The sequence below is a fragment of the Erpetoichthys calabaricus genome, chromosome 11 (assembly GCF_900747795.2).
Source record: "Erpetoichthys calabaricus chromosome 11, fErpCal1.3, whole genome shotgun sequence".
Classification (NCBI taxonomy): Eukaryota; Metazoa; Chordata; class Cladistia; order Polypteriformes; family Polypteridae; genus Erpetoichthys; species Erpetoichthys calabaricus.
Window position 1 is genome coordinate 103,807,400 of NC_041404.2, and position 22,787 is coordinate 103,830,186.

The 22,787-nt window shown below is 37.6% G+C and overlaps 2 protein-coding genes across 2 annotated transcripts in view; both read left to right on the top strand.

Annotated features, from left to right (window-relative positions):
* Positions 1 to 22,787, top strand: part of LOC127529574 (uncharacterized) — an 813,564-nt gene that overhangs the window by 317,717 nt on the left and 473,060 nt on the right. The window lies entirely within an intron of this gene.
* ppfia3 (PTPRF interacting protein alpha 3) overlaps positions 1 to 22,787 on the top strand; it is a 454,572-nt gene that overhangs the window by 180,345 nt on the left and 251,440 nt on the right. The window contains 2 exon segments of the mRNA XM_028813664.2: positions 16,188 to 16,334; positions 16,652 to 16,786. Of these exon segments, the coding sequence (XP_028669497.2) occupies positions 16,188 to 16,334; positions 16,652 to 16,786 (282 nt within the window).

Below are 22,787 nucleotides of genomic sequence, written 5' to 3' on the forward strand. Positions count from 1 at the left end.
TTCTAGGTTTCTTTTTCCAGTATCCTTGTTATTTCCTATCCTTCTAATTTTGGATTCTCTGTTCTCCAGCAAATTTTCTAATCTCATTGGTTAATCAGATATATCAGAAATAATATGTAACTTTGTATGTACTTTTTTATATACATTTGTATTTTTTTCAATAATATTATTAGCTCACTTAAAATGGTTACTGTTAAACATACTACATACAGTCCTTGGTGGTGCAGGTGTGATAGAGATTGTAGCAGAACTCTCCATTAAAGAACATAACCAATAACAGAATTTGATAATATTACAAAGGTGATTTAAAGCTGATTCACTCAAAACGAAAAATTGCTTAAAATATCAACTCTCAATTAGCATTAAAGTGTAAAATTAATAAAGCCTCAGTATTTAGTGGTTTTCAATGAATGTCTAACAAGAAAAAAACAAAAGTTACTAATTATTTTCATTCAGTGAGAAGAATCATCCTGATCTCTTTTATCAAACCCTGAAAAAAGAGAAAAAAAATCATACTTCATTCTTTTCAGTTGTGGCTTAGCTCTATTGGTTAATTTGCAGTGATTTTTTGTGATCGTTTTTATTTCATTTTTGTTTTCTTTATCTTCAGAAAGCAAGTGGAGAACAATGTTTTGTTTTTTTTTTCAAAAATGCAAGGCTATGCACTGATCACAAATTTATTGTCACATGTGACACACCCCTAGGTCTAGCAAAGCGATTAACAATGAAGCATATTTTTCATCATTTCTCATTTCACCAAGGGGACCCTCTTCTCCACATTCTTCCAATCACTGTTAGTTCACAAAGGAGGAAAACCTCCCCACTTCTCAAATGCTGCCTGTGGCCATCAAGGAACTTAAAAAGGCTATAAAAGTTGTGCAACAATGCTGAAAGATAAATTCGGTTTTCCAGCAAAACAGTAAAATTCGTAACCCAAAGTGATTGAGGAAAGAAATGTAGCAACTTCTACCTTTGGTGGCATGCCACTTTTATCAATGATCTTATTTAAAACCTTGTGAGTGCTGATGAAATTGTCTTCATTTACATAAATCAGCACCCCCTGTCTTTCCTTGCAATCTCTGTCAGCACTATGACAAAACATGTGGGGGTGGTGCATTAGAATGTCCCACTCACTTGAGCATTATTAACAACAAATATCAACAAATATAAAACATGTGCCAGCTAATTTTTCTTTCTCTACAATGTCACTGTGGCCACTAGGGGTCACTGCAGCTTCCCAAATACCCGATACTAAAGTGTGGACATAGTTTCTGTAGAGAAAAGCCAAGCAAAATGACACCTTTTACTGGCTAACTATAAAAATAAAAGGTGTCATTTTGCTTGGCTTTTCTCTACATTCATAATGGCTAACACGGTACAGCACCCTAGTACTACAGACATAGGTTCTGCAAACACAAATAGTTTTTTATTATGGGAAGCTCTTCCTTGTCATGCATTTCCCACACCACAATCACAAATACAAAGGAGCACATGATATACAGTACCCTGCAGTGCCTTGTTTTTCGTTCTCCATCACTGCCTCCTCCATTCCTCCCAGCAAGCTTCATGTTCCTCCTCCTGACTCTGGCTCCTGGAGCAGTGGCAGGCAGCTCCCTTTACATGAAACCTTGTAGTATTTCTGGAGTCCCACAGGTCTCATCTGGGAACACTTCCAGGTGAGGTGGCAACCTGACAAAGTAGGGCTCCCCAGTCCCCACCACATCCCGTGTGGGTGCCCACAGAACACAACTGGGGTGAACCAAAGAATTCCAATTCCCATTATGCCCTGTGGGAATTCAGGGCCTTGCCACAACACAGGGGGCTGCTATGTAATGAACCTGGGGAGATAATGCCCTGTGTAGACATTTTACTTTTTGTGTTCTGTACAAAGAAATTTTACAAGCTACACAACTGATAGGTTTCACAGTTTATTTCTGTATATTGCTCTTTGTCACATAAAGACCAATAATGCAGTTATAAAATTAAATTTAAGAAATAAGGAGGTAAATGCATTTTTATATAAACATCTTTGTTCTTGGAAACCCCAAATTAATGCAGTTTTACAACTTAAAAACAGCTGCTAAGTGCTTACATAATTGTGTAGAGTACATGTTCAAGCATTGTACTAAGAAACTGGTAGATTTGGAAGAGGTGTCTATTAGGAAGATGTGGTGCAGGAAGATGCTTCAGATTATAGAGCTGGATACTGATTGGTCATGGTGGGATGTAAGTGCAAGGCTAGAGATGCACACTGTTCAGGGATATCAGCCTCAAAGTTGGATGCATAAAAACATTTTCAGGACCTTATGAAGCTAGACAGTGCCTCTGATAACTGAGGTAATAGGGAGAGATGAGGGATGAGCACCAATGGGTCACCTCAGTTACTAGAAAGAGAGATAGATGTAGGGATAGTGGGGAACTGAACTATTTGAGTACTGAAACACAGATTTGCTCCAGGGACAGAGAATATTGTAATGTGTGTTGCCTCTGGATGTATAAGTTGGGGACATCCGTAGAAGGTTGGATAGGTTCCTGCCCAGGGCTGTAATGGGTCCACTTGTCATTGTTCACATTGGCACAAATGACATATGATAGGGCAGACTGCCATTTTTATAATCCCAATTTAAAATGTTAAATGCAAAACTAAGGAGCAGAACTGACAAGGAAGTCTTCTCTAAAAGTGTGTCTATGTTACATGCTAGTTCAGGCAAGACTTAGGAGATTTGAAGATTTATCTTGTGGCTCAAATTTTAAAGTGTAAAATAGAGGAGCATAAGTTTATGAGACACTGTGGCTCCTTCTGGAACAGATGGGACCTGTTCCGTTAATGGGTGATATGTGACCTGGAGTGGTACGAATATATTGGAAGATATATAGAGCAGAATAGTTTGTTTTGAAATTCAAATAAAGGAAAAGATAGCAGCATCAATACAAATATACAAAATAGTTTGAACATTTCTATGCCACAATGATAAAGCTTGAATAAAGTGAGTAATGCATTACAGATTTCTAGGGGTATCAGACATAAAATAAGTTAGTTGAAGTTATATGTAGCTACACAAAATTATGTTATCATAGCAATAACAGAAATGTAGGTACATAATAAAGATGGGAATGAGTATGATATTGAAAGTTACAAATGTGTTAGTTGTTTTTTTTCATCATTATCATTCAGTGCCATCATTCATATGAGGGTTGGTTGTTATGATTTTCCATTGCTGATGGTTTTAAACTTTCCAAAAAAGTTCTTCATATCTGTTGATGTCAGTCCGTTCCTTGGTGTTCATGAGCCAGCCTATTCTTGGTCTTCCACTACTTAACCCTCTATTGTCCTTCAAGAAATCATGTTACCATGTTGTCGTGTCCTAAAAAATAGCCAAAATATGCAACTTTCCTCTTCTTGATTATGGGAATTACTTATCTCTTTCAATTCACTAGATTTAGAACATCCAAATTATTTATTTTTACTATTAAAAGTATCTTCAGCAACTGTGTATAAACCCATTTTTCAAAAACCTCTATGTTCTTCATTCTTGTTTTTACACTAATCAGCTTTGCTTGCTGTTCTAATCATTACATGCTGTTAAATACACCTCTAGCTATCTTAATTCTTGTTTTCATTTCTGATTTGCATTTCATACCTTGTTTTATTATATGACCCAGGTAAATGGTTTATTAGAAAATTAGAACAATCTAGATGAGAACAGGCCATTCAGCCTAAAAAAGCTTGCCATGTGAAATTTACACTTAACAAGTTCCCAGCTATGTCCCTGCATTCTTGATGAACTCATTTTAATATAAAAGTTGAAATCCACTGTACTAATTCCTTTCATAATTTTAAACACTTCACTTATGTCACCTCTTAATCATCTTTAGCTTAAACTGAAAAGGCACAGCTCTTTTAATCTTTCCTCATAATTTATCCCCTGTAGCCTTGGAATCAGCCTTGCTCTTCTCCGGATTTTTTCTACTCCTGCAATGTCCTTTTTGTAATCTTGGGACCAAAACTATACATAGTACTCCAGGTCTGATGTCTTCTCCATCAGTTTTGACCTTGATTCTTGGTACTTTTTTTGTCATGGTATGGTCCTAGGGTGGCCATATTTTCCTGCTCTTTCCCGATTCTTTGCTATGTAGACCTTAACAGAAGGCCCCAAATTCATTCTATAGCCCTGGTAAGTTTATTCTTACCAGTGCAGTCACTGTCAGGATTGATCTCTTTTAGAGTAAAATACCTGCATTTTCCTTTTATGTCTATAACCCCATGCAATTAAATAATGTACCAGAACAGGCTCTTAGGGAAAGATACACTTTTTATTCACAGATTAACTTAAGGTTTCCTCTTGTGACTAAAATATAAGCAGAGTAAAATGAATGTGAAAATAATACCAATACAACCTGGATAGTAATTGGTTCATCTTGCTTGCTTAGGCTCTGTCTTAGTATGTTGATTTCTCAAAGGTCCAATGTGGTCCGGCATTGCCCTTTGATGTAATTGCAAAGACACAGCATTGTTCCTCTATGGATGTGATAGAAGAGACAACAGCATACCTCTGTAAGTCTCAATATATCCAGGCCTGGTGGTCCTTAACAGGTCTCTTGCACCAGTATATTGCATCAGCTCCCTCTCAGGCATGACTCAGCCTCGATTCCATCCCTGGCCTTTAATCTCGGCCACCAGTATTCTCCGAGGCTGTTCTCTGGGGAAGGAAAGAACTATTCATGCTTCTATATCTCATAAATTATACCTGTACAATTAAATCATTACTTCTGATGTTTTAGATAGAGTTTCAAAGCAGATGTTTTGCACTCAGCACAGCACAGGTTAAAGCACAGCACTCCTGTGCAATTGGTTACAACCAGTTCGATGCAATAATTTCAGTCCTCCAGAGCAGCTCTTAACAATACTCATAAATGTACTCATAAATCTACCCAAGCAGCAACTGACTTATCCAACTTCCCTTAAACATTATCTATTATAAAAAAAAAATCCTGAGAAAGAAAGATTAGGGAGACGGGACATAGAACATGAAATTCTTGCAAAACACGCCCTACTTACAACCAATATCAAATAAGACTATGGGCAGCAAAACACTCAGTCATGCAAGGGCTTTGAGCACATATAAAGCGTATAAGGACAATACGTTGTAGATGAAACGTCGACAACTAAGCGAAGAAGAAAGATCAGCACAGAGAAAAGACACTCAAAAACGTTGGAAAGAAAAAAATGCAAAAAAGAAAAAGAATAATCTAGATGCAAATTCAGAAAATAAGGAAAGTAATTATCAGCCCGGAACAAGTGGAACTGAAAAAAAGCACGTCCAATTGGGCTTATAATGAAAAGACAAAGAGTAAAAGACAAAGTAGAAACTTCATAAAGACATTCAAAAACATTGGCGTTATACACATGCAGAGCAGGTTAGAGATTATGAAAGCAGTGGAATTCGAAAGGTTCAAAAAATACGTTGGCACGATACACATGCAGAGAAAGTTAAAGAATACAAAAGCAGGAAAATTAGAAAGTATTTAAAAAAGAAAGCAAAGATTGCAGTAGCGCAAACAAACAGAAATTATTACTTGAAAAAAGGGAAAATAATCACCGCGGACCAGGTGTCATTGAGAAAAAAGCAGGACAAAGCGAAGTAAAACATCATAAAGAAGTGAATTTCCCCTTGGGATTAATAAAGTATCTATCTATCTATCTATCTATCTATCTATATATCTATCTATCTAAAAAACAAGGAGGCCAAACACATGCAGAGCAGGTTATAGATAATGAAAACAGACTCAAAAAAAACGTTGGTGCAAAACACATGCAGAGCAAGATACAGAATATGAAAGCAGAAAAAAACAGAAGTGTCAAAACAAAGAAAGTAAACATCGCATTAGCGCAAACAAAGAGAAATTATTACTCGGAGAAATAACGAAAAGGCGATTAGAGATCGAATATATGGACATAGTGTCAGAAGTATGTAAATATTACAAGGCTTTAAAGTTTAAGTCAGAGAATTTCAAAAACGGGGTTTACCTCACATGCATTTATTAGTTACTTTGCAAAAAAAATTAACTGCTGATGATGTAGATCGTTTTCTCTGTGCTGAAATTCCAAACAGAGAAACATATCCTGAATTATGGTACAAAGTCATTAAACACACGTCACACTGACCTAATTTAAAAGATTCAGCATGTTGGGACTCGAAAAATTCCAAATGTTGTTTTTACCAAAGTTCTGAAATAAAAGTGAAACTAATGAAATAGCAACAATTCAAAGGAAAAAAAATCTTAAAAGTGTGTATCCAGAAAACCAAACACAGGGGTTGGCAAGCGAACCAAGCAGGGGGCAAAGCCCCCTAGTTATTTTTAAATAAAAGTATGGCTCAAAGTTATTTGATAAAGACAATTTTAAAAATAATTATCGCTAGATATTTCCAATTTTACTCTCCACTGCACTGTCACATTTCTTTCAACCAGCTTGTACTTTGTTTTCTTTGAAAGTATTGTAACACCAAGTTATTTTCCCGCTTAAATAGTATCATTTTAAATCTTGTCATCATCAGTGTTATTAGCATATGTTAAGTTATTAGAAACAACCCCACTGGTCTTCTTAATCCAATTTTGGCAATAAACCATAATCTGCTTGAATAAATGATTTTTGATTAAAATACAAATAATGAATTCATCTTGAATCTTTGGAATAAATATCCAGTTGTTTTAAGAATTTTAGCATTTTTTTTTATGATTAAAATGATCAATGCTCATTCATAATAAATTAAACACATATACACATCTTTATCATCACCAAGGTATTTTTGTATTATTGCTATTAAGCTGAAGATTCCTTCATTAGTATCTTTTCCTACTTTGAGTTTTATTTGCCTCTTTTTCAGTTTTACATGTTTTTCACTTAAGGACGGTCTTTAGAAAAATCTACAGAACCTGATGCAGGAGATGCATGTTTTTTATGTCTGAACAGTTTCTTGTCTTAGTTTTTTAGGTAATCTTATAAAAATGTAACAGTTCATCTTTAATTGTATACATATCCTCAGTCATAAGTGAAATTTCAGTGGCTGTATTTCTGTTATTTTCTTAAGACCATTGTCATCTACTGCTTTTGACATCTCTGTAGTTTTACCATTATTACCATAGGCTTTAACAGTTTCATATTATAACTGCTCTAATAAGTTGCATCAGTTGAGGGATGACATTAATGACAAGTCATCAGAAGTAAGAGCTGGAATTCCATCATTCATATGAGCAGCATTAATGCTAGATGTAGGGGATCCTATTAATATGACGAACATGCCACAGTCACATGTCACTAACTTAGAGTGGCTGAAGCACGCAGCCTTTATTAAGGATAACAAGCTTACTAAAAGAGCATACTGTGAGCATGAATCCATTGGGTCGGTGCTGGGAAGTATCATGCTGGGCTACATTAGATTTGGAAGCAGGAAAAGGAGAACAATTACAATTCAAGTCAGCAATGCACTGAATGCTGCAGAGACCCAGAATGGACTTGCTTGGCTCTTCCAAGTTGTTGATGGAGAGCCTTGAAGCTGAGTTCCGGCATCTAGAAAACCTCTAAAAAACATCTAAGAAATCAACTAAGATGCAATGGTTAGATGTTGTGGGAAATGTACGACATCCAGGTATGCCCTCAACCACTAGTCACAATAAATGGGATGGGGGCCTAACAGAAGGACACCTGGAGATGGCATTAGAAGCAGTAGCAGCAAGTCCATTGCTAGATATACACATGGAGGACCAGGGACACGTGACTGGGATGGAAACAGCACTTAAGAGGGAATTAAAGCAAAAGAAGCTGCTATAATATAATCAGGATGTCTCCTGTTTACTAGAGAAAGAAGGGACCATGAAAGCTTGGAGTACTGGCAACGGACCTCTTGTCGCTTACCTATCAGAGATACCTGGAGTTTCCGTAGGACCTTCAATAGAAGCTTATCTTCATACCTTCCTTCAAATGTTAGCAACAATGAAGATCCAACATTTGCCAACACCTAGGAGTCTTAGCAAGGCACTTGAAGAAACTGAGAGGGTTGAAGCCATCTTGTGCCTATTCAGAGAGCCTCAACAGCCCTGCCAGACAATGAATTAAGGGAATAAGACACATAGCAAGCAATCAATCTGCTGCCATGCAGAAAGTAGATGTTGGCTTGCTGCAGGAAGAACCACAAGGATCAGGTCTGTCCATAGCCCCAACCGAAATTCATTCCCCGGTCCTCATTGAACAAACAACTTAATTGGCTGTCTGGGTCCTTTAAGTGGCCCATGCCTGTGCTGCTATATTATTGAAGCCCCTACTAGACACCAGTTCTACTATCTCCTTGGTGAGGGTGGGATTGCTACTGGGGCTGAAGCATCGAATACTGGAGGTGTTAAAAGATGTTTAGGAACCTCTAGTTTGAATATGTGCTGGTATCACAAAACACTCTGCGGCTTCATGCCATCAACATCAAAAGGCTTCTAATAGGTCTACACCACCATCAAAGAATCTTAGAGTTGGCAGTCAGCATCTGGCAAAAATAGCTACTCAGGCAGATCCTGAAACCTGAACATCCACCTGCACAGCTTCCATCCAGGATAACTGTAATGTCCAAACACTGTCACAATGTACTGCTACTCTTACATGCTGCCTCACATAAATGATGCCTTTGACCATGTGAGTGGGTCCAGCTGTAAATGGAGCACAGGGCTGAAATGTGTAAAACATGGAGGTAGACAGAGGAATAATGAATCTTAACAAGGGTCGTAACCAAAGGACAAAGACAATCTAGCTGCAGAACCCAATATGCTAATCAAAACTCATAACCTAATAAACACACTAAATTGTTGAACAAAAAAGACCTTTTTTAGAAATGCTTTGTTTTTCTATCCATAATCTTGGAAAACCAGAGGTGATAGTTGGCAACCATCATATCATCCCTATTGACATCACTTTAGAGCGTTAGACCAACTAGACAAGAACAGGTCAATCAGCCCAACAAAGCTCACCATTACTATACACTTATTTTTTCTAAAATAACATCAAGTCTAGTTTTAAAAATCCCTGTCTATTGTCTACCACACTACTTAGTAGCCTATTCCATGTGTCTATGTTTCTCTGTGTAAAAAAAAAGTTTACCCTTAAGAAATTTCCAACTGTATCCAATGTACTAATTCCCTTCATAATTTTAAAGACTTCAATCATGTCTCCTTTTAATCTTATTTTACTTAAACTGAAAAGGCTTAGCTCATTTAATCTTTCCTCATAAATCATCCCTTGTAACCCTGGAATGACCCTAGTTGCTCTTCTCCAGCTTTCTGTAGTGCTGCTATGTCCTTTTTGTAGCCTGAAGACTAAAACTGTACACAGTACTTTAAATGAGGCCTCTCCAGTGTGTTATAAATCTTGAGCATAACCTCCTTGGACTTGTGCTCTACAGATCATGCTATATAACCTAACATTCTGTTAGCCTTTTGAATATCTTCTGAACACTGTCTGGAAGTTGATAGTATCGAGTCCACTATGACTTCTAAATCCTTCTCATAAGGTTTACTTTTGATTTTCAAACTCTGCCCAAGCCTGTATGCTGTTCAAGTCCCTCTGTAATGATTCAATGGATTCTAGATTATCTGGCAGCCCACTTTTCTTGGTATCATCTGCAAACTTAACCAGCTTGTTATTCATATTCATATTCAAATCATTTATATACTGTATATTAAAAATATCAGCGGCCCTAGCACTGACCTCTGTGGTCCACCACTCATAACGTCAGCCAATGCTGATTAGGTTCCACACACCATCACCTTCTGCTTCCTGTGCCTGTGCCAATTTTTCACCCATCTATAAACAACACCCTGAACTCCCACTTCTTTTACTCTGATGTCCAACCTCTCATGTGGCAGCCTATCAGATGCTTTCTGAAAATCAAGATGAATAACTTCATATGCTCCACTTTGATCATAACCTTTGTTGCTTCCTCATAGATTTCCAGCATGTTGGACTGTTCAGTAAAATGTTTTTGCCATGTGTTGCTCAATCTTATACTTGATAATTCCTTCCATTAATTTTCCTGTAATATACATTAAGCTTACTGGCCTATAGTTGCTTGAATCTGCTAAGTCACCTTTTTTATAATGGGATAATATTAGCCATTTTCCAGTCCTTTAGAATTTTCCCTTTTCAGAGTGACTTCCTATAAATATGTGTCAAGTGTTTATATATGTACTTGCTTGCCTCCTTAAGAGCTCGAGGGTAAATATTACCTGGTCCTGATGATTTGTTTGATTTCAGCTTATTTAATCTAAGCAGTATTTCTTCCTCTACAATTTCCAAATCACTCAGTACCTCCTTAGTAGTCCCTGTTACCACAGGGAGGTTATCTACTTCCTCACATGTGAAAACCGCAGAAAAGTGTAAATTTAGAGCATCTGCTTTTTTACTGTCTGTATTTTTTAACTCTCCTTTACTATTTCTGCTGCACTGCATCTTTTACTACTAAAATATGGAAAGAATCTCTCTGGGTCATGTTTTGCCTTATCGGCTATACAGTGATCCCTCGCTATATCGCGCTTCGCCTTTCGCGGCTTCACTCCATCGCGGATTTTATATGTAAGCATATTTAAATATATATCGCGGATTTTTTGCTGGTTCGCGGATTTCTGCGGACAATGAGTCTTTTAATTTCTGGTACATGCTTCCTCAGTTGGTTTGCCCAGTTGATTTCATACAAGGGATGCTATTGGCAGATGGCTGAGAAGCTACCCAACTTACTTTTCTCTGTCTCTCTTGCGCTGACTTTCTCTGATCCTGACATAGGGGGATTGAGCAGGGGGGCTGTTCGCACACCTAGACGATACGGACGCTCGTCTAAAAATGCTGAAAGATTATCTTCACGTTGCTATCTTTTGTGCAGCTGCTTCCTGAAACGACATGCTGCACGGTGCTTCGCATACTTAAAAGCTCGAAGGGCACGTATTGATTTTTGACTGAAAAACAAACTCTGTCTCTCTCTATCTATCTCTCTCTCTCTCTCTCTCTCTCTCTCTCTCTCTCTCTCTCTCTCTCTCTCTCCCTGCTCCTGACGGAGGGGGTGTGAGCTGCCGCCTTCAACAGCTTTGTGCCGCGGTGCTTCGCATACTTAAAAGCCAAACAGCCCTATTGATTTGTTTGCTAGAGATTGTTTTCTCTATCTATGTGACATTCTGCGCTCCTGACACGCACTCCTTTGAAGAGGAAGATATGTTTGCATTCTTTTAATTGTGAGATGGAACTGTCATCTCTGTCTTGTCATGGAGCACAGTTTAAACTTTTGAAAAAGAGACAAATGTTTGTTTGCAGTGTTTGAATAACGTTCCTGTCTCTCTACAACCTCCTGTGTTTCTGCGCAAATCTGTGACCCAAGCATGACAATATAAAAATAACCATATAAACATATGGTTTCTACTTCGCGGATTTTCTTATTTCGCGGGTGGCTCTGGAACGCAACCCCCGCGATGGAGGAGGGATTACTGTATTCCTCTCTAACTACCTTTTAGCCTCCCTAATACCCTTCTTAATGTTTGCCCTCATTTTCACATACAGTACACCTTACGATTCACATTGGAGTTATTAGTCTTATATGCCTTATACAGCTTTTTTTCCTTTGCAGCTTCTTTTTCAACTCTTTATTAACCCACTGCAGTTTTTTTTAATTTCCTACTAATTCCAAAATTACATATTTACCTTTCCTGCATTGTATATTAAACATTTTTAAACATGTTCCGCTTCTCCTTAGCTGTCTACACACTTAAAAGCTTATCCCAGTCTATCCTCCTTAGACTTTGCTAGATCTGCTCAAAATTTGCCCTACCAAAGTTAAACTTAACAGTTTTAGTCTTAGCATCTGAAATCTTCCAAAACACCGAGAACTACAGTATATTGGGGTCACTTGACCCTAGTGATTTTACCACCTCTACACCATCATTTCTCTCCTGATTATTACAAAATACTAATTCGAGACAGGCTTCTCCCAGTGCTGGTGCTTTAAATTAATGTGTTAAAAAACAGCCCCTGATTACTTCTAAAATGTCCTACTCTTGTGCTCCTCTATTTTCAAGGTCATCCAAGTTAATATTCGGTTAGTTAAAACCCCCCATAACTCCCTGTAAGGTTGCCTTTTAAATAGTATTAAAAAGATGTGCGTTGAAATTATTGTTTACATTGGGCGGTTTATAACACACTCCTAAAATAAGGCCTCTTTCCCTAACACTTTCTAGATGAAGCCACTTGTCTCCAGTAAGATCACACTCATCATCCAACTGAAGAGTACTTCAACTGAAATTCTGTTTGACATGTACAGCAACCCCACCTCCTTTTCTGTTCTATCTATCCTTCCTAAAAATGTGTATTTCTCTGTGTTATACTCATCCCCATCTTTGATATTTCTGTTATTGCAATAATATTATAATTATGCTCATCTATATACAACTCCAGCTCACTTGTTTTATTTTTGATATTTCTAACATTAAGGTAAGCTGTTTTTAATGTGTTCCTCATTTTACTATTGCATTTCAATGTTGGGTTAGAATTTACATTACTATGCATATTATTTTTACACTGTTGTTTGTTCCTTCATTTATAGTTGTAAACCTGGCCTGTCCTAAACTCCCTAGACTTCCTAGACCCAGGTTCCATCTATTTCAAAAGGAGTCCCAATGCCCCAGATATCACAACATCCTTTTCATCATGTGATAGCAATAAGCATAGTAGCAGCAAGCATTAATGCCCAGAATGGTAGCATCCATACAGAATCACAAATGGCGGTGCTCTAAGATGCAAAACATTTTCAATATAAAGAAAATTACTCCATAAAAAAATTAATTGAAGAATTGGATTACTCTGAAAATGAATACATAAATAAAAATATGTGGAATATTTACAAAATAAAAATATAAAAATTTAAAAGTCATGTTGATTCAGCTACTGGGACTTAACCAGTGGCTAATGGCAAGTTACTTTAGCTTGAGAGGCACAAGAAAAGACAATCTTTTCCACCTTAGAACATCTCATGTGTCATAATCTGTTGTTTTAATTTTTTTACAGTTTCCCCTTTGCCTCTAAAAATAAATGAGACTTAGTTTTGAGGGGGTTTCGTGATCAGGAAATCAATTTGAAACATTGATCTTTGTATCAGATGCATTTTAATAATGTTAAAAATTAAAGATGCTTTTGTGGCGCCATCTAGTTTTCAAAAGCACCATCTTGTTTTCATATTAAGCACCATTAATTTGAGCACCTGTAGACAGAGATGCAATCATAAGTTGCCAGGCAAAGTCATCAGCACAATGATCTATAAGCTGGTTATTGAGCTGGAGAGTGCTCATTGTTTAAGTTTGGAGACACAACCTAATACCTTGGTGCTATTGTTTGAGTACTTAAAAGAATTTCTAATTTGTAATTTTTTTTTTTTTTGCCACTCAACTAATGTTTATGTGTAGCGTTTTGGCTTTACTTCATATTCTTATTTCTGATATTCTCCCTACGTTTCTTTGTTTGCAATTCTTGTCTCACATCCTGGGCTGTCTTAACTAAATCTTGTCTTTCTGTTTTTGACCTTGGGTAGTTATTTTTTATGATCCATTTTCTGATTCCATCTATTTTCAAAACAACTGCTTCCCTGTGCAGCCATTACATCATGAAGCAAGTTCTGGCCTGCATTCCACCTAGCCTCTGCATAGTATTTTTGTACCTCCCCAAACTGATGGAGCCTAGCCCCTGTGGGATATATTTACCATCACCTGGACCATCAGACTAAAGCCAAACTAAGCAAAGTGCAACCTGATTCAGGAAGCACTCTAATGTTGATGCCCACTCCTGGAGACCTTGTTTCCTGGAAAACTGCAGTCATTGAGCAGATCAACAATGGATCACCACAACTGAGTGGTATGCAGTTCAGAAATGCATAAAGAGCTGACCATGCTTCACGACATCAGCACAGCTGAACTCCAGCAGCCACATTATGAAGATACAGAAGTGGCTATAGTTCAAGGATGTATAGCAGTGGGATGTGGCCACCATAGGTTGATGTAACACTCTACAGGTTCACTGGTTGCATTGGGATTGTTTGCAGTTTCAGGATAAATGAGACAACCCACTTCCAGGATGGACAATTTTACAACTTCTGGTGCCTTCTAATTCTTTTCTTAAATGATGCATTTTTAAATACATGTTTGCTGTTAAATATGAGGTATATGAAGCATTATACAAACATATAAACTAAATTTTAAAATTTGCTGGCTTTTTGATTTCAGAAAACATGCTTTTTGTGTTTCTGAGGTATGTTTATAACATCTAAGAAAACTGGAAAAAATAATTGTATCACAGACTCTTTGCACTGTTTTTCCTGAGACAATGATTCTTTTTTCTGTTTACAACATGGGTGGATTTTTTGTGTATGTAAGAAACTAAAAAAGGAACAAATGGTAGAAATTAGCTCAGCAACTTAAAAACCTACACAGAAAATAAATGTTCTTGATTGAAGGTTAGCATATTGAGAAAATAGTTTAAAACAAAACCGCATCATTACATGGATTTCATGATGATTTTGGGCCTAATCTTGTCATCCATATATAAGACTAGCAGCAAAAGTAATCAGTATAAATAACATTGTTCCTATCATGCAAAATTAACACAAAAAATGGAGTTCACAAGAAAAACAAACAAGATAATGCCATATTAAAGTCACAATAATAAATATATTGAATGATAAATAAACGTTTTGTAAATCTACAAAACGGACAAAAAAGGGAAACAGGAATGCCTAAACTCAGATTACAATAATAAGGTTTAGTGATGGATCTAAATATAATCTAGTCTTCATAGTGGAACATATCAAATGCTAAGAAAATTTTTATCCTTAGTGCTTTAATTGCCCTCAAAATAACAACAGCAATTTCAGCTGTTTGATGAGTTACAAGAAACTTTGTCCTAGGATAAAAGATTGCCATAGACAAAGACAGACAATAGGTGAAGAACACAGCCAGACTTCTTTTAAAATTTCTGAATCTCAAAAAAATATTTCTTTTCTGAAAACAAAATGAATACATTGTTTTACAAAATGTTTAAAAATGTCTCATAATTTTGATTAAACTAGTGGACTTTCTTGGCTTCAAACTGGCAAATTGAGGAATACCATAATTGTGAAAAAATAAATTTGACTTGAAAATTACTGAACCTATCCTTTAAAGGAAATGTGTCATATAAACATTAATTTAATAGAATTGAATGGAATAATATAAAAGATGTTTGCTTTTTCATGGTATTTTAGTGCCTGGCATTCAGGCATTCAAAACAAAACAAAAGTATGCTTTCTTTTTTAAGAAACTAATATTTTTCTAAATTTGAGCAAGACTTTCATTATGAATACCTGCTACCTCTATAGCCTCCTTTATATTTTGCATATCTCAGTCTTCACTCTATGATACATCCATCCATTTTCCAACCCGCTGAATCCGGAACACAGGGTCACGGGGGTCTGCTGGAGCCAATCCCAGCCAACACAGGGCACAAGGCAGGAAACAATCCCGGGCAGGGTGCCAACCCACCGCAGGACACACACAAACACCAAGCACACACTAGGGCCAATTTAGAATCGCCAATCCACCTAACCTGCATGTCTTTGGACTGTGGGAGGAAACCGGAGCGCCCGGAGGAAACCCACGCAGACACGGGGAGAACATGCAAACTCCACGCAGGGTGGACCCGGGAAGCGAACCCGGGTCTCCTAACTGCGAGGCAGCAGCGCTACCACTGCGCCACCGTGCCGCCCAACTCCCCATTGTTTTACTAGTGTATTCATTAACTCTTTCCCCTGCCCTAACATGTGAGTGCATTGAATATCACGAGGATTACTTCTTAAAGCTGTATCTGAGAGAATTGTTTTAAAAAAATTGAGTGGGTCACTTGTAGATTAAAATATGGAAGGTCCTAGCTTTTGCGCATTATACTGGGTCTCAGTTATATTTTTTGGTCCATTTCTCCAATGTTTCCTGCTGCTATAGCACATGAGGACTTCCTGCAAGTAAACCCCATATGCAAGTTTTGCCTTGTTCTTGTCAAATTGTGACAGAAGCCATTGCATCAAACAAACTTCACTTTAGGCATCTTGCCATGCTGATTGCCTGTGTAATGGTAATATATTTCCTAGGCACTGTGTCAACGTGAGGACATGGAGGAAAGGATCACCACACTTGAGAGGCGATACCTTAGTGCTCAAAGAGAAGCAACATCTCTGCATGATGTAAAGGACAAATTGGAGAATGAACTGGCCAGCAAAGAGTCATTATACAGACAGGTAATATTCTATTATACAGGTTTCCTCAAATCAAACTAGGCCTAAAACACATATGATGGCCACTTGGGGATAATTGATGGAAATTCTATAAGGCTACATTATAGCCTAACGATTAAAGTAAAAAATCTATCTATCTATCTATCTATCTATCTATCTATCTATCTATCTATCTATCTATCTATCTATCTATCTATCTGTCTGTCTGTCTGTCTGTCTGTCTGTCTGTCTGTCTGTCTGTCTGTCTGTCTGTCTGTCTGTCTATCTATCTCATTTCTTTTTTTCTTCCTTTGTTTTGTTGGCTTCCTGCATATGTTCAGAGTGAAGAGAAAAACCGACAGTTGCAGGAGTGGTTAGAAGATGCCAAGCAAAAACTGCAGCAGACTCTCCAAAAGGCAGAGACACTGCCAGAGATAGAGGCCCAGCTTGCCCAGAGGGTGGCAGCTCTTAACAAGGTAAGTGGATGCATGCAGGACTTGGTTAATGCAACTAATACGTTTTTTTTTACTGCACTTATTGGATTTCCAAGGCTATGATGATACTTTGGCTAGTGTACATTTTTTGTGTGTTTTACTTTATCCAATTATGATTTTTGTTTTGTACTCTGTAAACAACTAGAAGAAAAAAAACACTGATATGTGACTCTTAATTCTGATTCTCAGAATGTGACCTGTGTGGAGACACTAAGGTCAGAGTAAGTGATATAAATAATTATTTCATCAGCATACGGCTTGTTTAATTTCTCTCTGGTGTGGACAGCTTTATGTCAAAAATGGTTGAATTGTACAAAATTCAAACTGTATTTAAAGAAATATCTGCTAACAGGGCATAGAAGGCAGGATTCACCAAAGCTCTCTCCATGACTGTATTTTGTATTTGGGATTGACTGTTATCTTGATATCATTAATATAGATTAAGGGTTTCTGAGTATGTTATGTGATGATACTACAAAGGAGGGTCACAATTTATGCAATCAAATCTCCAGGGCCAAACAAATATTAAAAGCCTCAAAAGCAAGAAAAGTGCACCCTCTTGCCTCCCTGTTATGGTCTTTTTTAAGTTCTTTAAATAGCATTGTTTATTTTAATATGATGTCCTCTGTTCTAACCTATTGTCTGAAGCTACCGTTATAAACAATTAGACAAAAACTGGATCTGAATAGCTGGAATCATATTTTCACCCCTTTCACCATGAAGTTAGCCCCATGATTTAGAGCTAGAATAAGGTCATGGTTCATTTCACATGAACAAGTAATGGTGTTTGTTGTCAGCAGGAGTGACTGTCCCCCATGTCTGCCCCAATAAGCCCTTAGACTTACAAAGCATAAGCTGAGGTAAAGTAGAGATGGCAGTTGAGGAGATGTTGTAGAAATGTTCTAAGGATTGACAGAAACCAAAGGCATAAGGTGACGGGTTGATGCATAAGGAAGCAAAGCAGAATGTTAGATAAGTAGTTAAAAAAGCGTAAGAAGCCAAATGATATGAGTTTACAAGTGAGTTGCAGAATATGGAAGGATAGAAAAATGTGTACAGACTCAGAACTATTCAGCAAAAGAAACACAGGACACAATAGGTGTGGATTGGTTGAAAAATGTAGACAGAAACATTATGATTGATGTTAAAATTGCCGTTTGCATTTAATTTTTCTCTGGCATTCCTGAAGAGATAAAAAGTATACATTCATGTGTTCAGGGGTTTTCTCTCCCAGAGATTTTGTTGGCATCAGTTTTTAGACATAGTCTTTATTTTGAAGCTTCTAAATTTTCCCTGTCTTTTTTGGAGCATTTCTATGTTGAGTTTAGTGCATTGCTCATTGTCATGGCTGTGCAAATTGACAGCTTAAAGGTCAACTTGCACCACCTCACATTTATTGAAGATTAGATTCATTCTTTGTGAACTACATGCTTTATTTTGGGTATTTTTGGGATTGACTTTAGCTGTAAATTTAGACTTTGATTTTGGATTAGCATTTCTAGTTTTGTCGTTTCACTCTTTGAACTTTGGTTTTGACCATTTGCTTCATTTTCTGACTTTGTCTTTTCTGCAGGTGTTTTCTCACAAAAATATTCTGACCTCTCATGGAAGTCAGTACAATTGATAGTAATGGGACTAAAGATACCTGGTACAAGTTCATAGAAAAATTCCTGCATAAAAGAACAAATAGGACAATAATATACTTTGTTAGAAAAATACCAAGCTATAAATTTTCAAAAGAGGATATCGCAATAGCCCTGAAAATGAAGACAGGCCAAGTTGAAATTCCAACTGCTTGACAGTTGAATGGTCAATAGACCTGTGCAATACATGGCATATGAATAAGAAGTTTACTCATTCCTGTATGCAAAGTTTTTGGCGCAGGTAAAGAAGGTGGTTAAAATCAATGGTCAGGTTAAAGTTATAAAAATGTCTTTTAGTTTAATACCAGGTAAGGGAAAAACAGATTGTCTTTTTTGTCAATCAAATACAGGAATAACATTAGGTGATGGTAAAGAAGCATATTATGCAGTATATTATGCATTTGTAGGCCTGGAAAAAGCATTTGACAGAGTGCTGCAATAAATACTGATATGGATATTTAGAAAGTTAGATGTGGACAAATGGTTAGTGGTTGTGGTGATGTCAATGTATGAGAAGGCACAAACGGTTTGAAATGGGTGAAGGGGTAGGTGAAAGTTTTGAGGTGAAGGTAGAGCTGTACCAGGGATCTGTCCTGAGTCAGTATCATTTCGTGATAGTGATGCAGGTGATAACTAGAGAAATACATGAAGGTTTGCTATAGGTAGTCTTGTCTGCTGATGCTCTCATATTAATGGTAAAAAGTGAAGCAGAACTGAAGATACTGAAATGGAAAGCTAGTTTGTAAGTAAAAGACCTCAAAGTTAATTTAGAAAAGATAAAGGTGATAGCTGAAGTGAAGAGGCACAAGGCATAGAAGACATGGGTACAATATATGGCTTTGCAGCAGAAAGTGGTAGAAGTTTTGAGAGACGCTTAATTCAATGAAGAGGTTTTCAGAAGTGGGAGCATAAAAGATTTAGTGGTGTGAACGGTAGTATGTATGTGGCAAGGCTGATGGCCTTTGTTTCTAGAAAGTTTCTAAGATAGTTGCAGAATCTTGATGTACTACATTTCTATATCAGAAATCAGTTTGTTTTGTAGAAAGTTGAGAAGTTCTGCTATTTAAGAGACATGCTGAGGACATATGGAGGTGTGAGAGTGAGAGGAATGGCAAAGAAATTCTAGGAACTGTACTTCATTCTGATTTCTAAAGGAATCTCTCTGGCATTAAAAAAAATCCTAATGAAAGCTGTGTCAGAAATAGTCCTGACTATGGGAATGTGATGTGGCAGATTAAGGCATACTATAAAGAAAGGCTGGGAAGAATGAAGAAGGAATGATCAGATGTATGTGTGGAATGTTAAAAGTGAGGGGATGATGAATGCTGACTTAGGAAAAGAAATGAAGACAATAGGTGTATTAAGAAGAAACTGTTAAGGCCATCAGGGCTTGTGAAATAGAAGGCATAATTAGGTCAAGAGATGCACCAAGATGTAGTTTTAGAAGATGAAGGAGGCCAAAGAAGATATGGTTGGAGATATTGTTGGATTATATGAAAATAATGGGCATGACCACAATAGATAACATCCAAGACCACAGACAGTTAAGGAAAAAGATTTGGAAGCAACTGGCTAACTTGTGTAAACCAAGCAAATGACCATTGAACTGGTGGTGATGATAATGAATGGTGATTATGATGATGATATTTTCAGTTCTTCGATGTAAAAATAACCAAAAATTTTCATGTCCTTCTGGAAAATACCTTCAGTAACAATGCAAGAGACCTCTCTTGTTCATTATTATTTGAATCTATTGAACCTTCCCAAACATGGTTTACATGGAAAATATTTAAGGCCAGTCAAGTACTCCTATTTTATCAGTGCTGGACTTCTCTAGCAAAAAAACATCAGTTTAGAGCAGCTTGGTTTAAGGGGGAAGACAATGTATGGGGTGGGTGGTGCTTGTTGGTAATTTAAAAAAGTTATTGGATAAAGAAGCCCATGTCTTGTGTGCGCTGTACAGACCGGACTATTTGGGGTCACCTATTCCTGTGCTCTCAATGTTAAATTAAACTTTGCTTTCAAAAGGAACATTATTGATAGGACATTAAAATAATAGAACCAATCCCAGCATGTGATTTGAATTTAGCTGGTTGCCCGGTTTCTGTGTATTTTTATCATACCTTTTAGCAAAGGGAATTGCTATTTATGCTGTTTTTGCATTTTCTATTTTATGTTAAAATTCACATAATTTTAATGGCTTATTCGTTCTGCATTTAGATTCCTATTTCTTCCTTTCTTACAACAGGCATTGGTGAAAATGGAAATGTGTCCTATATAAAACCAGTAAATTCACATTATGGTGACTTCTTTAATAACAGACAACATCAGAGGAAAGAAAAAGATAGTGGGCAATCTTAGAAAGAAGGCTTAAAGAGACAAATCCAATGCTACAAATTTAATCTTTGCCAAACTTCTTAAACACCTAAAACACATTCAGATACAAATTTCCAGATTTATACACAACTAAAAATTGTGGCCAGGTGCAGGAATGACAGCACCGTGAACTGAAAAAATCTGGGGAGCCAAACAGGTTGTCTCACTTATTGTCCAAGAGTAAACAAAAAGAAAATCAAATGTTCTATGCGTGCCTGTTCCAAAAAGCAGGAAATCAACTCAAGATGCAAGATATTTAGGCTGGTTAACCAGGGGTATGGTCACTTTGGTAGTGAAGCCTTGTCCATCGTGTTGCTCTTGCAAGAAATGATGCATCCTTCTAGGATGCTTGGGCTTTTATGGAGGCTGAAAAGAAAAGGGAGGAGTCAATTGCTTTCACTGTGCGGAGAGAAGGGGATGACACCATTAGCGACAGCACCCCTTTCATCCTTGTGGTTTATTACATACCTTGACAGAGCCTGTAAGGAGATCCTTCAAAAGTACATGTATAATTCGGCCCAACCCTTAGCTTTAGTCCTGGGGGGCGTTGATACAGCACTCTGAATTTGTAGGGTTGTAGGCTCAGAAAACAGTGGATGTTCTGAGGGTTTGAATCACAATAGGACTGCTTGCAGACTACCACCTTGACTCCATGACAATATTGTAGGCTATCAGCACCGTTCGACCTGGCTTGGGATCAATGATACAAGAGATAACGGCTCCCAGTTCCTTCCTTTGATGCAAGGGTGTGCCCGTAGTTTAATTGGTTTACGCGATACACATGCTTCCTTGGACACCGGTTGGGCTGGTAGATCAAATAATCCATGAGCACCTTCAGCTCCTGGACTTTGTTAGATTAGATTTGATTAGAATTGATAAACTTTATTAATCTCATAGGCTTTCGAGGCAACTCAGGCCCCTTCTTCAAGCAACATGTAATCAATTGTAATCAATCAGTTTACATTTTGCCTGAAGAAGGGGCCTGAGTTGCCTCGAAAGCTTGCATATTGTAATCTTTTTAGTTAGCCAATAAAAGGTGTAATTTTGCTTGACTTCACTACATTCATAATGGCTAACATGGTACAGCACCCTAGTACTACTTAATCTCATAGGGAAATTCAAATGTGTACAGCAGCAGAAACATAAAAAACAAGGATATAGACTTGCCTGGCCAATTAAAGTGTGCTGTGATGCTTTAAAGGGTTTTATCAGTCCATAAGTACGCTCCCAGAAGATGGGTGTGGGTCAGATCATAAATCCAAGGGACTAAGAGCTGCCTTCTTGTCTGGCCATGGTTTTCCACCACCCAATGCAATATATCATTGTTGAGTACAAAGTGAGGCGAGGATGACATGAACCCGTTAGTAGGATGCCCAGCTACTGCGGCCACTGCATTCTTTGCATGCTTCAAGGATTTATTATTTCAATGCTCACACCTGAAAGAGGTGGGCAGGGAGCGAAGCTGCAGTGAGACAAGCAGATCGGGAGTGATGCCCATTGACACCATAGGGTCAGGGTTCCAGCAAGACGCTCCAGGGATTGTGGTGTCGTAATCATTCTGCTCAAGATCCGCAGGTTTGTATTGGGTGCACACACTTTTACCTGCTCCTTTGCATATCTGGGCCTCTCCTCCGGGCAGTTGGTCTCCATCCACCATCAGGCTCATCATTTCAGGCTGACACAGTGGCTCCCTGTTGGGTTTTCTGTGGGGCCAGTCTCTTCCCAGAATCATGTGTAGCAGTAGAGGCTTTTATCGACCTCTTGAACCCTCAGGTACCATGCCAAACACCAGGTAAAAGTCCAAGACTTCTTTATTTTATAATAATTACGTGCACAAAGCACCCTCCACTCCACACTACACATACAATAAATCAACACTATTCTCTATAATCACAATACCAATCCTCCTCTCCCAGACACTTCGCCACCCTTCCTCCCAGCTCAGCTCAGTTTCTGGGCTTTCC